The sequence below is a fragment of the Sminthopsis crassicaudata genome, chromosome 1 (assembly GCF_048593235.1).
Source record: "Sminthopsis crassicaudata isolate SCR6 chromosome 1, ASM4859323v1, whole genome shotgun sequence".
Classification (NCBI taxonomy): Eukaryota; Metazoa; Chordata; class Mammalia; order Dasyuromorphia; family Dasyuridae; genus Sminthopsis; species Sminthopsis crassicaudata.
In genome coordinates this window covers 674,883,900-674,901,079 of record NC_133617.1, presented here as the reverse complement: position 1 = coordinate 674,901,079, position 17,180 = coordinate 674,883,900, and the positions used below count along the sequence as shown (strand labels likewise).

The 17,180-nt window shown below is 38.8% G+C and overlaps 1 protein-coding gene across 1 annotated transcript in view; it reads left to right on the top strand.

Moving 5' to 3' along the window:
* Positions 1-17,180, top strand: part of LOC141555702 (inter-alpha-trypsin inhibitor heavy chain H4-like) — a 31,593-nt gene extending 14,413 nt beyond the window's left edge. The window contains exons 10-21 of the mRNA XM_074288789.1: positions 357-538; positions 802-987; positions 3,426-3,565; positions 3,804-3,958; positions 8,046-8,084; positions 9,936-9,989; positions 11,155-11,190; positions 12,025-12,198; positions 13,704-13,890; positions 15,180-15,331; positions 16,264-16,351; positions 16,961-17,180. Coding sequence (XP_074144890.1) covers positions 357-538; positions 802-987; positions 3,426-3,565; positions 3,804-3,958; positions 8,046-8,084; positions 9,936-9,989; positions 11,155-11,190; positions 12,025-12,198; positions 13,704-13,890; positions 15,180-15,331; positions 16,264-16,351; positions 16,961-17,045 — 1,478 coding nt within the window. The 3' untranslated portion in view covers positions 17,046-17,180. The remainder of the gene's footprint in view (positions 1-356; positions 539-801; positions 988-3,425; positions 3,566-3,803; positions 3,959-8,045; positions 8,085-9,935; positions 9,990-11,154; positions 11,191-12,024; positions 12,199-13,703; positions 13,891-15,179; positions 15,332-16,263; positions 16,352-16,960) is intronic.

Sequence of the window (17,180 nt, the reverse complement as noted above, 5' to 3'; positions counted from 1 at the left end):
GCTACAATTCTATTGTCTTTTTTTATATTTAACTATTGAATGAATAACTGATATTTCCTTCTATTTGCATAGTTCATGTCCTATAATAAGCACTCAAGAAATGTCCTACCTACCTCTCTTTTTATATCTCTTTCTCTCTCTGTCTCTGTCTCTTTGTCTCTGTCTTTCTTTGTCTCTCTCTGTGTCCTTCTCTGTCTCTCTCACTGTTTCTCTGTGTCTCTATGTCTCTGTCTCTCTTTGTCTCTCTGATTCTGTCTCTATTTGTGTTTCTGTCTCTTGCTGTCTGTCTCTCACTGTCTCTGTCTTTGTCTCTCTTTCTCTTTCTTCTGTCTTTTCCCTGGTTTATGTTGCCACAGGGGAGACAAAATTGCAGAAAATTCATGAGAACGTGAAGGCACTTGTGAATGGCCGATACCACCTCTATTGCCTGGGATTTGGCTTTAATATCAACTATGCCTTTCTGGAGAAGCTGGCTCTGGACAATGGTGGGATGGCTCGGCGCATCTATGATGACTCAGATGCTGACCTGCAGCTCCAAGTACTAGAGCCCAGGCTTTGGGATCCCATGGGGAGAGACTTCATGAATATGGATACTCTATATATGGGAGGGGGAACTCCCAGCATATTGATTAGAACCTGCCACTCAATTCCTGAGTGACCTAGACATATCTTGTCCCCACTTTGAGTTTCACTTTCCCCTTCTTTCCAATGAGAGAGTTGCATTTTACATCTAAAGTACTTCAAGTCCCAGACAACTGCTCTATCCACCATATTTCATTTTGCCTTCCTCTTCCCCCAAAGGACTTTTACCAGGAAGTGGCCAACCCACTGCTGACCAAGGTGGAATTCCATTACCCAGATGATGCTGTGGAGCAGCTCACACGGGATAGCTTCAGGGTCTTCTTCAAAGGTTCTGAGCTAGTGGTGGCTGGGAAGCTGAGGCCCCAAGTGCTGGACCTGCTGTCAGCCCAAGTCAGGGGCCAGTCAGTGAGTGAGACCCAGAAATTCTTTAATGGGAAAGCTTTGGCCTGAGAGCTGTCTCCTGTAGAACAAGGGCAGGATGAAGAAACCAGACCTAGACAAACCTTCCTGTGAATTCAGATAAGCATTTTCATATTGCCTACTAGGGGATCAAGGACCATACTAGACACTGAGGATGTAAAAAAAGAAACAGTCCTGCCTTCAACAGGAAAAAATAGCACATGGAGAAGTAAATGTATAATATAAAGTAAATAGAAAGTTATTTCTTGGTGGAGGCATGTACCAGAGTTTCTATGGAGATGTGGCTGGGGAGAGGGAGAGTACTAATAACTGGAGAGAATCAAGAAAGCTCTCCCAAAATAGGTGGAATTTAAGCTGACCTTTAAAAAAACCCAAAAGATAAGGGGCAGCAAGGTAGTGCAGTGGATAAAGCACTAGTCCTGAACTTAGGAGGACCTGAGTTCAAATCAGACACTTAACACTTCCTAACTGTATGACTCTGGGCAAGTCTCTAAACCTCAATTGCCTTAACAACAACAACAACAACAACAAATACCCCAAAGATAGAAGCTAGAACAGAGCATTATAGACATAGGGCAAAAGTATGAAGGTGGGAGTTAGAGTATTATGGATGAGGAATAGCAAGTAGAATGCGTGAAATCAATCTAGGAAAAAAAAACAAAAACCCAGATTTTGAAAAGGACCAGATAGGTGTTTTTTTAAAATTTGAAACAAGCAGAAAAAAAGTTAATTTTAATCTAATGCTACATTTATAGAAATCAACCTGAATGAGAGAGTTCATAGTCCTGTTGTCCTCTGCTCTGACCAGATCATATTTGGGGTATTATGTTCATTATTTTTTTTTCTTTTAAAACTGGGTCTCTCTTTCTTGCCAAGAGTCAAAATACACTGGCCACTCATGGGTCTGATCCTAATACTGATCCATGTAAAAGGTTGTTTTTTTCTGAGCTGGGCCAGTTGACTCCTCCTTAGGCAGCCTGGTGGCCCTCTGTTCCCAGATGGCTTGCCATACTGGTGTTGGACATAATTGGACATCCAAATGGTTTTAGGTCTTCTTAGAACTCCAGAGCTCAAGGGATCAACCAGCCTCCATCTTCTTAGTGATAGGAGCCATTAGGCATGTGCAACCACACTCCACAGGAATATCATGTTCAATTCAATTGAATTCAACAAAAATATACTAAAAGGCATTGGGTTTAGTTTTGGGTGCCAAATTTTAGGAAGAACTTTGATAACTACTATAGGTCTTGAGGATCTTGAGGAAAGCAAAAAGAACGATTAAAAACGGTGATATTAATACTTAAGGCAACCAAAATATGCCCAAACTGCCTTGATTAGAATCTTTAAGATACATTTAAGATTCCTATGAGGGGAATTTGCCAGGCTGAACAAATCTCCAAAATCTTCATGTTTGACTATGTCCATGAGCAGAAGAGGATATTGAGGTCAGGTTGAGATTTGAGGAGGATGGGCCAAGTTCAAACCAACCTGATAAGTCACATTGGCCAGCTCTATGTGATCTATCTGGGCTGGAGGTGATAAGAACAGAGGTGTGGATATCTAGGGCTTAAAAGACAGCACTTACCCAAGAGAATTGGGCTTGACTCTGGATGATTCTCTGACTCTCCAATGCACCAGAGTTTATAGCCAGTTGACTGAGACTTTTAAGGGAGGACAGAGGAGAGAGAAAGCAGGGTGGAAGGCAGTAAAAGAGCAAGTCAGAACACAAAGAAAGAACTTATAGGGCCTTATTAAAATGAAGGAGGAAAGAGAAAGAGCAAAGAATTATGAACTTGATGGTGTTAAGGACTTCTGAGTTAGATTTTGCTCAAAATCTATTAGTGTTTGGAAGTCAGGAGAAATATATGAAAAGACAATGGTCTCCTGGAAAGGAGGAGAGGAACAGAAAAAGTAAAGAAAGCAGTGATATTTGTATTCAGTTTAATGTCTGAGGAAACAGGTCTGTTTTGCAATGGGAAAAGAAACTTAGTCTTGTTTTCTTTTCTTTGTATCTTCAGCACTTGGCACAATGCCTGGCATATGATAAGCACTTATTTATGCTAGAGGGCTGACTGTTACTTACCATGTGTGCAACCTTGGTGAGTCATTTTATCTCAGTTTCCTCCAATGTAAAAGGGAGAGAAAAAGAAAGGGAGTTGGAATAGAGAATCTTGATGTTCTTTTTTACCTCTCAATCCTGTGATCCTATGGAAGCTATCTGCCCAATGTTTTATATTTTATAATCTTTTATAATAAACTCCAAATGATGAAATAAGATCAACCAGCCATCAGCACAAGCATGAGATATAACTTGGAGCTGTGTGGTTTAGCTCAGTTTGGTGCTGATAAAGATCAGGGATCCTTTATCCTGGGATAGCCCCAGGCAAATACTTAGCTTAAGTTCTTGTCTTCCCTCTGTCCAGAACACCCAGGATGTCAACTTCCAAACAGAAGTGAATATTATGAACAAGGAAAAAGTCTTTCAGGACCCAGAGTACATTTCCCACAATTTCATGGAGCGTCTGTGGGCATATTTGACCATCCAGCAGCTGCTGGAGAAAGCGTGAGTGACCCATCTGTGTGACTTTGTCATGTGGATAAGTATAGCCATCTATGAAGGATTAAGGAAAAAATTCTTTCACCTGAACTCCCCTTCACCCAACTATAGAGTTAAGTTTGTCATATCCTAGACAATTTGGGAAGGGGTAGGGGTAGTTTTGTTCCTTAAACTCTGAACTTGGGATACTGAGCTTGGGAGTTGGAATCTCTTTAGGTTAAGAGCAAATATATCTGATTTTCAGTGTTTCAGCCTCGGGTCTTAAACAGCAGAGTTTGGAAGACAGAGCTCTGGACCTTTCCCTCAATTTCAGCTTCGTCACTCCTCTTACATATATGGTAGTCAACCCATCTAAGGGCCAGGGCCAGTCTCAGTTGGCTGTGAAGCCTGTGGAAATAGGTGAGTAGTACATGGAGTTTTCCCTGGCTCTGGGGGCTAAGGTATTAAGGTATAGTTGGAAAAGCTCCTGAGTTGGAGGCAAGGAGATCCAGATTCATAGTCTTCCTCTGATACTTACTAGATATGTGATCATGAGCATATTACTTAAATTCTTTTGCCTCTCAGTGCTGTCATCTGTAAAAATCAGGGAGTTGGGTTCAATGACCTTTAAGGTACCTTATAATTCTAACTTCTATGATGTTATGATTCTAATTCCTCTTCCAGAGTAACTTCCCTAATTCCCACTAGCACTGGTAGATTGAGGCTCCAAAAGGTAACTGACTATTCCTCTCTTCAGGATTCTAAAGCAGTTGAGGTTTCTAATAATTGTTCATGAGCCCCGACCTGATGTCCTCCTCCAGCTCAATCTACCAGCTGACATCAATTAGCTTTATCAAAAGGATTATTTGCTGAGAAGATAATGGCAACAATAGCAGATATAAAATAGTCCCTTCTTGAATGTTCTTCCCTTGCACACACACACAAGGGTCTTGGGAATGATAAGCTCAAATTTAGGGAACACAGAGCTAAAGGGTAAATTCAGTTTTTGAAAACTGGAAATCCTTTTCTTCTTTTGAGATTCCCCTCAGGTATACCTCTCTATTGAGCTCTGAGCTGGAAGTTATGCCCTCTATCAAGGAAAGCTTTGTGAGGAGTCTAGCACTGTATTCTATAGCCCTCCAATCACTAGGGAGAAGAGACTGAGGGAGATGGTATCCAAGGTAATCCTGGGAGGATCTTCTTATTCAGACAGAACTGCAGATGCAAAGTAGAGTGATAAATGACTAATCACAGAATAATTCTTCTGTAAAATCACCTGTTTTCATCCATTATCACTTCACTTTTTTTAGACTGATTAAGAATTTGTTCTCACCCACTTACATCTCAGGGTAGCTAGGTGGCACAATGAATAAAGAACTGGACCCTGAATTCAAAGCTGGCCTCAGACTCTCACTAATTATTTGACCCTGGGAATGTTGTTTACCCTTTTCAACTCTTCATCTGTAAAATGAGGACACACTGAGGAAGGAAATGGCAGTATCTTTGCCAAGTCCACAGACTTGAATATGGGATCAGACAGAGTCAACCAGATGATCAGATGACCCAACAACATCTTTTACTGATTCAGTCAAGAAGTCTGGACCTTACATATTTACAGCAGTTGAGGTTGGAGTGGAAACTCCCCACCTAGTTAAATATTTGCTGTCCTTAGTAAATCAATTAGGGTGCTTTGGGTAAATTCCATAGTCCCAAATCCTACTGATTTAGGAATGTTCAACCATTGTTTGTTTGGTTTTTTCTAGTGCCTTATGCTAGAGGTTCTTCTGAAAGTCTAGGTGGTACAATTCATGAATAGATCTGGAAACTAACTTTCTTCCATACTTCCAAATAAATAATGATTCAACTTCACAGATATCATTTTTCAACTTGTATAGCCTATCTGTGTTTGCAAAAGCCCCTATTACCAGCACACTCTAAGTTTAACTTCACTCTTCCTTCTCCACTCCAATTCTGTCTGTTCTCGTGGGAGAGTATGTACAAGGCTTTGGGAGGAAAATGTACCAACTGTTCTTAAAGTACCACCTTAGTCAATACCCTTTTTCTAAAAGCTAATTGAGACTACTGAACAATCCAGATGGAGCTCCTAATTCACTCCTCACCAGGAATACAAAAAACAAACAAACAAAAACAACAAAAAAAACAGTTTAACTTAAAAAGAGAATCAAACTAGGAAAAAGTTCCAAAGAAAAATGTGTATCCTAAAAAGAGATTAAGCATTAGAGATGGATTTCTTTTTTTTTTTTTTTGGCATAGCAAACATTATCTTATGAATGTATAAGTATGTATAAGTATCTGAAACAAAATATGTTGTCTAGTAAGTAAAAAGTAGGTAAAAAGTAAAAAAAAAAAAAAAAGAAAGAAAAAAAAGAAGAAAAACAAGATTTATCAGTCAACATAGTATGCTTTAAATAAACTGATAGGCATCATTATTTTAGGCAAGCAAAAATCCATATGACTCCTGGCCCCTATACTTCTAATGGCATAATTATGGACTTGAGTGCTGAAGTATTCAAACACTCAGTTTAAGCAAAAGCTATCATAAAGAAACTGGTCTGACTGCTACTTTCCACTAGTAATGGTGGATTAGATACTCAGGAATGGGGTTAACTATTTTTCACTTCAGATTCCTATTCCTAAGTAACCCTAAGATTTATTGGGGTTTCATAAACTCCCACTCCCACTAACTCTCTTCAATTATTGTTCAGTAGTCTTAATTAGCTTTTAGAAAAAGGGGTTACAAAAAAGATAAAGACAGTCCCTGTCCTCAAGGAGCTTTTTCTTCCATTAATTGTTTTTGGCTTAGAAAGGCTCTTACAAATGCCAAGATAGTCAATAACCTATGAGAATTCTCCCCCCCCCCCCCAGGCTGGGGTTAAGTGACTTGCCCAGGGTCACGCAGCTAGGAAGTGTTAAGTGTCTGAGACCAGATTTAAACTCGGGTCCTCCTGAATTCAGGGCTGGTGCTCTATCCACTGCACCACCTACCGGCCCCCTAACCTATGAGAATTTTGAAAAATCATACCCATTTATTAAATTGTGTCACCATATATTCACAAATTTGGAAGAAATTTAATTTCTAGATTGGTCCATGAACTGTCACCTAGAATTTCTTTTGGATTATTTATTACAAGGCAGTGGAAAAAGGACAATGCTTGAAATTCTCTTAAATCACTAGATATACTCAGGATTTGGGATTGCAAATTTTGCCAAAAGCGTTCCAGTTGATTTGCTGAAGACAATAAATGTTTAATTGGGATTGGAGTGTAAGATGGCTGTTCCATACTGCACTTCAATTAATGTAATATAATCAGGATAAAGACATGAGGGAGTTTAAAATGTATGAGCACAATAGCTCATGACCTGTGATTTCTCTGTAAGTTGTCAGCCTCTTTGGTCAAGAAGGGCATAGAACCAATTGTTTGCTCAAATGGGCCCAGGCCTTTGGAGATTTTAAATAACAGGAAGAATTTCAACATAAATCAGTCTAATAGCAAAGTAGTCTCCCAATGGAGAGTCTAACAGGTTCTGAAATCTGGAGGATTTCAGCTTGAGAATTGGAGCGGGGTCCATGACAGAGAATGTTCTTGATGAAAAGAAAGAATTTTTTGGTTATCCTTCCTTCTTCCCTTCTCCTCCCCAGCACAGTGACTCCTTAAAGACTTTACCAGTAAGAAACAATGCTCCCAGCTATAAGAAAGAAATACCCCAAAGACATGCTAAGGACAAATGCATATAGAGAAAGAAAGCCACTTGGTGGGAAGAGGAAAGAAGCAGCTTTAAAGACCATGAACCCTCTGAAATCATAAAAGAATACCAGAATAAACTCAACCAAGGGCTTCTAGTAACCCAAAATTGTGAGCTTTACATTTCCTCTACATGTATGTCTCAGACATATGGTACTTTATATTTATGCCCACTCTTCCGAGTTTGTGGGAAACTGTTCCCCAGGCTTTTGGATAGGGATTGAGGGAAGGTTTGTACCAACTGCCTCAGCTAACTAATTCCTTTAGGATACTAAATCAAAGCCATACTCCTACCTCGTGTTGTATTCCTTTTCTCCTGGTTAATTGTGAGTTTTACTAGGGAGCTTGTCTTTTCCATTGTTAATTGTTAAAAACCCCGTTCCTTGCTAACTATATGCTCTCCCCAATCTATTTCATATTCACCACTTCTGATATTTATTTTACTCCATTTTGTCTGTAACCTCTTCTTGTAAATAAAGTTACCTTTTAGAAAGGAGAAAGCCCTTGTGAACATGTCACATGTGCCTTTCACTTTGTGCCTTGTATTTTGAACTGGGTACTGCTACCCTGACCCCATCATTTAGTGTCAAACTAAACCAACTTCATCAAAACTCTTTTATAAATGACTGGGGACGTCGGTTACTCTGAGGGTTCAGTTATTCTATTTGCTTATAGGAAACTTCCTGGGACTCATGGGTCAGAAGTTCTTAGCTAAGTGTTGACAAATCTCTCCTTGTTTTCAGATCACGGAAAGGTGAAAATAGAACAACCAACAAGAACAGGTAAAGTTTGGATTTCTGCAAATCTGACTGGGTCCTAAGTTCAGACTTTTCCCCAGACTGAGCTCTGATACTGCTCTCTAACTTCAGTAATTTTGCTCACATATTCTTGTCAATTAAGCCCTAAAGAGGCATTTGCCCTTGTTTGTGTCAGAGTTCTAGAGATCTGATGAATTCCTGATAGCTAAGGGACCCATAGGATAATGAACCTGGAATCAAGAAGACTTAGGTTTAAATGTGGCCTCAGCTATTCACTAGCTATGTGATCTTGGTAATACTAGCTGTGTGGACCTTAAACTGTTTGCCTCAATTTCCTCAGCTATAAAATGAGCATAATAATAGCCTCTACCTCACAGGTTATCGTGAAAATCAAATGAAATTAATATAGGTACTATAAGAATGTTCATTCTGTTCCTTTCCCTGAAATCCGTAACATAAAATTTCAAGATTACAAAGAAAATAAATTATATTGAAACACACCCCCCAGGTTAAGAATCCTAGATTTTGTCAGATCCAAACCTTAATTCCAACCAAATATTGAGTTCTGATCCCTGTTTTCTGGCTCCAGACTGATCCCTCATTTTACTCCCATATTGAATACATGGTCAGCTACAGATTGAGCCCCTTACCCTGAGACCATTGTGATTGGTCAGTCATTCAGTTATGACTGGCTCTTCATAACCCCATGGATTTTCTTGGTAAAGATACTAGAGTGATTTGCCATTTTTTTCTCCAGTGCGTCCCCATTTTATATATGAGGAACTAAAGCAAATAGAAGTTAAGTTACTTACCAAAAGTCACCCAGCAGATAAGTGTCTGAAACTGCATTTGTATTCAGATCTTTCTGACTCCAGGTGCAGTGCTCTATCTACTGTGTCACCTATCTGCCCAGAGAACATATTGAGCCCTAATTCCCATTCCTCTATCTAGCCCCCGATTAAGCACTGATCTCATTTCCAAATGGCACCATCAGTGGTCAAATTCATACTTACTTCTAAACTTAACCCAACCCTATCCTTCTCCCCAGCCTCAGTGTTTTTTGTTTTTATTTTTCATTGTATCTTTATTTATTTAAAACTAAATATAATAAGAAAAAATAGAAAAAGAAAGCCAGAAAAGGAAAATTAAAAAACAAAACAAAATATTGCCATGGGTTTGGCAGAACATCAGGGGAGATTCAAAATGTGTAATAATAAATTTCTATTTCAAGAAAGCATATAAGAGATTATATATTTATGACAATCCCAACCTTAAATTTTAACTTAATCCTAGTATATCATAATATGGTAATAAGACATAACCCCATTTCAGATCCAGATCCCTGATCTCAACCATAGACTGAATTCCTTTACTCACCTTCACTTTTTGCCCAATAAATATTTACATGACCTTGGGTATATAGATATGTAAAATAGGTATACAGACCAAACATTTGCTGATAATAAATCATAATTTCATGCCTCCACATTCAATTACAAGACCCATATAGCATTGTAACCCACAGTTTAAGAACCTGGGTCCTTGAATAAAGTATACAACTACCTCTAAGGATCCAACTTTGCATAAGTGTCTTACCTGAACCTTTCTCTTCTTCCTTGGAGGGAACTGGATTGGGCTCCTTTTTTTTCTCTCTCTAGTCTAGAGCTTCTAAATCACCCTCTTCTTAGGTGAAGCTTATGTGGTAGAGCCATGCAGATCATTTTTCCCATTAAACACATAAAATAACTAAGGGTCAGGAATGGGGAGTAATTCAGGCAAGATCAAAGAGTGAATTAGTAGAAGGGAGGAAGATTTGGCCAAGGCAAGTGATTAGAAAGAGCCAAGATTTTTTGACTCTTGGTCATCTCCCTGCAGGCAGAATAAAATTTCGAAGAAGGAAGATCGTTTCCCAGGAGCCAGCTGAACTAGGTAAGACACCAATTGGTTTGCAAGAGGCCACCTGATGGGGTGAGGTTGAGGATGAAGTCTTTGGAGGAATGGTTGAAGAGATGTTGGGAGAAATCCTACCTGGAGCTAGCTAAACCACCCCTAGAAGGCCAGACCACTAATGTATAGTTCTTTCTGCTCCCTTTCTCCCATGCTCTGGAAAAGAAGATCTAGGACAGGCTTCTGGGGAAACTCCATTAGGATCATTTTCCTAGGTTCTAGGTTTTCCCCAGACAGGTTTTATCTCTTTCCCTTCCCCTACCTCCTTCCAATAAAGTGTAGTAGTAAGTTTATAGAAAAAAGTACAAATCTTGGCTCTGACATTTACTAGTGCATCGAGCTCCTCTGGGGTCTCTCCCCACCCTCATCATTTGTACTTGCAGGTCAGACTTCCAAGTTGATTGCCATTCTTATAGTTCTATGGACTTTATATAGTATTGTAGCTCATAAACCCCACTGATATGTAGTTCCCTATGATCAATCAGTCTCAGTCAGCCAGACTACATTAATGTTAAGAAAAAAGATTTACTGAGAAATTATGGAAAGAATAATTGGTGCAAAGCATTTCTACCTAACCAGGAGAACATTCTACTGCATACACAGGATCCCTCAGAAGAATGATCTTAAATACAAATAAAGAAAGGCACACATGTAGAGAACATGTGACAGAGGGATAACTCATAACTTTGTTATCGGATGTCTTCCTCTCCCTTTGTACAATCCTTATGAGCCTCCCTTTTGTAGCTCTCTGCTAGGATCTAAGGGATAGGCCCTTTCTAGGACTCATATTCTGTCACAAGGGATCACACTCCTCAAAATGGCTTAGATGTCTATCTTTTGTGTCTATGTTTGTTCTTAATATGTCCTTTGACTATATTGTCTGCTACTGGTCGAATCTGATACCATAATCAATAGATGAGGGAGGTGGGATGTAACACTCCCTCTGTACTCACTACCCCCAATCCCTTGCTAATCTCTGGCACAGGTATTAAGTGTCTGCTTCCACAAAAAGCTCTTGATCCTTCAGTCCTCCACGATTTGATTGCTTCACTGCTGGGCTATTTACATATGTTTAATGTATAATGTAATGTGTATAATAATATATAATGTATATATGATTGGTTATTATCCCTTCTTCTTCCTTTAGAGTCCCGGTTGTCTCCTCTAGAAACTGTCTTACCAGGTAGAGTGCCTGAGGGAATCAAATTTTGTGCCTCATCACTAGAACTAGTAATGGGAAATAAAATGATTCCTGGGTAATCCAGGAAGGAGGTGTAAGTGTCTGTCTCCCCTGGGTGTCCTTTATCCTGGAGCCCTATTATTTGTTTGTTTCGTTGCTGGACTGATCCATTGCTAAAATTCTTCCAGTCATTTAACTATTCCAGAAACATGATTGGCTTGCTTGATTAGCCAATCATGATTTTTTCCCTTTTGGTGCAGAGACTCATAGTTCATATAAGACATATATATATATATATATATATATATATATATATATATATATATATATGTATACACACACACACACACACACACACACACCATGAGCCATGCCCATTTTGGTAGATCATCCCCATTTTGTAGATGGGGAAACTGGTACCCAGAGAGATTGTATAACTTGCTCAAAGTAACACAATTCGTACATGTCAAACAAAAATTAATATTCCATATTTGCCCTGAGAAGGGCAAAATGGCATAGTGAATAGAGACCTGATCTAAAAGCTCCAAAGGTCTGCATTCAAATCACATCTCTGACTCATACTGTCTTTGTAATCCTGGGAAAGCATCTTTACCTTTCACTGCTCTGGGCAACTCTAAAAATTGGTGTAGTTCCTACATTGGTGGAGGGAGTTTCCTCACCTGGGAGTTCTCTATACCAATAATATCATAGCTTTAGTCCCTATCTTTCTACCTCACAGGATTATTGTGGCCAGTGTTTTGTATATTTAATCTACATTAATCTGAGTTGTTTTCATCATTATTTCTGTTCCAAGGACTACTAAATCTCTGCCAACAGGGATTTCAACATCTCCATCCTCTGTTCCTCTGGAAAAATCTTCTGAGTCAATGGAAAGGGCCCCTCACTTCATTTTGTCACTGATTACACCAGAAAACTACAAAGAGGTTTTGTGTGTGGATATCAAGGGATCATCCTTAAGGCCATTAACCCTGATCTCTGATCCAATGCAAGGTAACCCACCCTCAACACACACACACACACACACACACACACACACACACACACACACACACACACACATCCCCCTCCATAATTTTGGTTTTTACCATATCCCGTCCACTGAATTGGGGATGTACATAATCTTTCATCTCATTGAAAAAAAATCTCATAGTATTTTTTCTTTGTTCCCTATGGTTGAGTCCTATCTCCCTTAGTCCAATTGCTCCCTAAGTATAGGATTTAAAGACTGTTCCTCCTCTGTGTCTCAATTTGGAGCTTCTTGAGTGCAAGTCTTGGAATTTTTCCTTTTGCTCTCTCAGACTGGAAGCTCCCATAGAGAGGGTCAGAATCTCTTTCTCCCTGTCTCTCCCACAACATGGTTTAACAAAGGACTAAGAACACAGTAACATTCAGAAAGGAACTTCTAACTTAAGAAAGCAACCTTACACTTCAATTAGGGATGCTCTTGTCTACTGGGGAAAGAAGACAAAAATGCTGGTAAAGTCTCAAGATTCTAAGTTAAGAGTGGACTGTAAGAGTGTCACAGCTGAGGGACTGCAGAGTTAAAGGGGCTAGACAAGAGTGGATGGAGTTAATCTCACCAGGCTTTAATCAATCAATTAACAAGTATTTAAAGGACTATGTACCAGGGAATGTGCTTGGTGCTGGGGATACGAAGGTAGAAGTGAAAATAATCTTGTCATCAAAGATCTTATGGTATAACTGGAAAAGATGCCATGCACCTATATTTTAACAAGATACAGAGGGATTAGGGAGATAAAGTGCTATGAAATGAAACTTGAAGGAAAAGTAGGATTCTGAGAGATGGAGGGGAGGATGGGACATGGGAGACAGTCAATCAAAGGCAAGAACAAAGGATACATTGTGCTGAGTATGGAACATCGAAAAAGCCAGTTTAGCTGGACCACAGTGGGGATGAAATAGGATAAGGTTGAAAAGAAGATAAGGCCATATTGTGAAGGGCTTTAAATATCAAATGGAGGAGTCTGTACTAGATATCAGACATAAGAAGTAAGCATTGGAGTGTATTGCCTAGGTCAATGATAAGGTGAGATTGGTACTACCTGGTTAGTTTGGTAGCTATATAATGTAAAATATAGCAATTATAATTATAATAATAGCATTTCTATAGTGCTTTTCAGTGTTCAAAGGGCTTTACATATATTAACTTGATCCTGAAAATGTCATCTTAATGACATCTAAATGACAATAAGCCAGTGTCAGTCAGTTCTGGGCTCTATGAGCTGTGCTCTCTCCATTGCTCCCTTATAGAGGTATGAGGGTTACATTGTAAAGGGGAAGGACTTGAGCTAAAATGACCAATTAGATTGTTGCAAAGTCCAAGCAGGGGTGATTAGGGTTTGAGCCAGGTAGATGAATTTGTTAAGAGATCTTGATGGAGGGAGACTACTTGAGAAGACTACACTTCCCCAAAAAGGTGACTTGTTGCTGCCTTCAGTCCTGCTGTTAACCTCTTTGATCTCGTGGATTTCTAGGCATTGAGGTGACTGGTCTTTATAAGGACTTTCTAGATACATTTTCCTGGTTTCAAGTGAGCTACAGAACTCTTGAATTGCAAATATATGTGACCCGGGACAGCATCACTGTGATTCGTGGTCATGGCCAACATAGAAAAAGTGACTCTTATCAGTGGCAGAAGACATTCTTCTTGGGGTTTCCTGGGTAAGTCTAGCTGGCCACTAGCCCAGTACTGGATTAGAGCTCTTGATTGGATTTCTCTCTTCTTGCTCCCATCTCAACTGATGCCTCTTGCTCTAGAGAAGAACCTAATTAATAATAATAATAATAATAATAATAATGATGATGATGATGATGATGATAGCCTTTGCTCAATATCTATGATGGAAAGACCACAGGATTATAATACTTTAAATTTAAATTTATTTAAATGCAATACAATATTTTAGAGATCATTCAATTTAACTCTCTCTTTTAAAAGGAAGGCATCTCAGACTCAGAAAAGTGAAAGGACTAATCCAAAGTCACACACTGAATTAGCAGCAAAGTTGGAGACTAGAATCCAATGGTGGAGGAGGGAATGGTTGGAGAGTGAAATTTTAGGTCCTGATTAAATCATGATTTATGTTAACCAGCATTGTGAGGGCTAGGAATGGGTTTTCTCCATCCAGTTTAGAATGAAAAAGTTTGTCTAGCTAGTTATTTTTCTGCTTAAGTAACTCTTACTAAGGCTTCTTGTATCTTTTATTACAAAGCTTTTAAAGTTCACCAAAAGTTTTCATCACACCGTGAGCTATGCCCATTTTGTAGATAGGGAAACTGGCACACAGAGAAGTTGTAGTTTGCTCAAAGTAACACAATTCATACATGTCAAACAAAAATTAAACTCAGATCTCCTGACTTCAAATCCAGTGATCTGTTTTTTATACATGCAGTTCTCAAACTTAGAATGAATCAGGATTGGGGATGGGGAGGAGTTAGAAGTACCAGTAATAGTAGTAGTAGTAGTAGTAGTAGTAGTAGTAGTAGTAGTAGTAGTAGTAGTAGTAGTAGTGGTAGTATAGTGGTATAGTAATAATAGTAATAGTATTAATATAGTAATATTAGTAGTAGTAGTAAATATAATCATAGTAATTATAATAGTAGTATAGCTTTAGTAGTAGTAGTAGTAATAACAGTAGTAGAAGTAGTAGTAATAGTAGTGAAGCCTGGGGTTAATGGTAGCTACATTTGAAGGGAAAATTGAAAGATAGTAAATAGGTAGCAATTTTATCCTGACATGATGATCTAAGTACCCATGTACAACATCTGGAGGCTTCTCCGGGAATCATGGATATTGGTTGAGTTTTTTTGTGAGGTTTATTATTATACAAAATCTACTTTTCTTATACTAGAAAGGCAGGAAATCTCATTCTGAATACTGGTCTCCAGACTTTGAATTGTGCTCTTGGATCTTCCATCTACCCTATTCATGTCTTGATTTTTTTTCACAGATTGAAGATAACCATGGAAAATAATGTCTTGCTCCTTACTGCCCCAGAAAAGGTCACCATCGGTCTGGTTTCTTTGAGTCATTTCACCAATGGACTCCATCTCTTTGTGCAGAATCCAATTTACTTTTCTCAGAAAGTCAGTGGGATCCTTGGTATGAGCTGGACTCTATCCACACATCTCTATGGGTCTCTAACAAATGATGTCTCTAATCAGCTCCATTTTCTCTTACCTCCTGAGTATGCTCTTTTGTGACCATTCCCCTTTTGACTGTCTGCCTCTATAAACATCTCCTCCTCTGAACTCTTTCCATACTTCAGAGCATTCCTAGGATCAGCCATCACCCTCTATTCATTTCTTCCATTTCTCCCTTTGTAATTTTTCATTGACATCATTCCCTGACCATGATCATCTCCTTTATCCCTCTGACTTCTCCTAATTCCCTAACTGTGCCCATGTTCTCAGGCTTCCACCACTATGAACGTTCCTCTACCCTCTCTTTAGATTCTCTAGAGAAGTTGTTGAACTTCTCAGTATAGCTTGGACTTTGTTCATAGACCCTCATGCCTCTCTGACTACTTTGATCAACTTTCCCACCTTTCATAGACATATACATATCTTTGCCTACTCCTATGTCCATCTTATATCATCCCCTTCCCTAAACATCCCCTTTTCCTGTTCATTTCTCCCAACCTCGTCAACCTCTTGCCTTCCCCCTCTACTTTCTAACCATTTGCCTTTTTAAGCTGCTACTTTTTAAGCTTGCTATTTGAACTGCTTCATTCTTGACATCAGTGACCGAATTATTTTTCTCCCTCTTTGTCCAACTGTTGGTTCCTTCCTCTCTATTACTCCCTGTCTCTCCAACTACCTTCTTCTTTGTCTTTCCTTCCTTTTCATTTCATTCTTTCTCTCTTATCTTTCTCTGTTTCTGGATTTTTCTATTTCTTACTCTTTCTGCTTCTGTTTCTGTGTTTTTGCTTCTGAATTTTTTTTCTGTTTTTGGATCTCTTGTTTCTCTTTCTCTTTCTTTACTGAGGTTTCATCACCTCTTCATATGACACATCCTCCGATGGTTTTCCGCAGGTCAGTTTTACCAGAATTTGTACTGCAGTCCCTTCAAAACTGACAAGATGAAACTGAGAGTGATGGGAAAGACATATGTAATCACCAGGTAAGCATTGGCTAGCTCAGTGAAGAAGCCCTGATTTTATTCTATCTATTAAGTACTCTTTTCCTTGCCATCTAGAATGCTAGAATTTGGACATTTTAGCCCAAGTATAGAACTGGGACTCTGAGTAATGATGCAGCCTTTGAACAGTATAATTAGTTCCTGATAATCAGAGCCCAAAAAGAATCTGTTAATAGAGACTCACAGATAATCTAAATCCACAGATAACCCAACTCCATAGATAATCCAAAACAGACAAGCAATCCAAACACACGAGTAATCTAAATCCACAGATAATATAAACCTACAAATTATCTAAGACCCACAAATGATCTAAAATCTATGGATAAGTGAAGAACACATCAATCACTGAACACCACAATTAATTTGAATCATTTATAATAGAAAAAAGCAAGGTACATGGATCATGGGAAATAAAGAAAGGAAAAAAGAGGAAAGGGACACAGATCATTTTAAAATATGGATATTTTAAAAATTATACATAACTGAAGAAAAATTTTAAAACACGGATCATTAGAAAATAAAACTATCAAAAGTTAGTTGAGAGTTTTCTGACAAAACTGTTAATATGTGTACTTCTGTGAATTACAGAAAGTCTGTGTTGGATTACCAAAATGGAGAAGAAAGCGCCTCAATGCCAAAGTTGCTGTGCTGGTCCCTGGAACAATACTTATAAGATAGAAGAACTTCATAGACAATAAATAACATGTATTTCTCCCATTCTGTTTCACATATCTGACCCAGACCAGCCAGGAGCTGCTATTTGGGGCCATGCTGGGAGATGTTATAAAGCAGAGGCCATGGGTCAGTA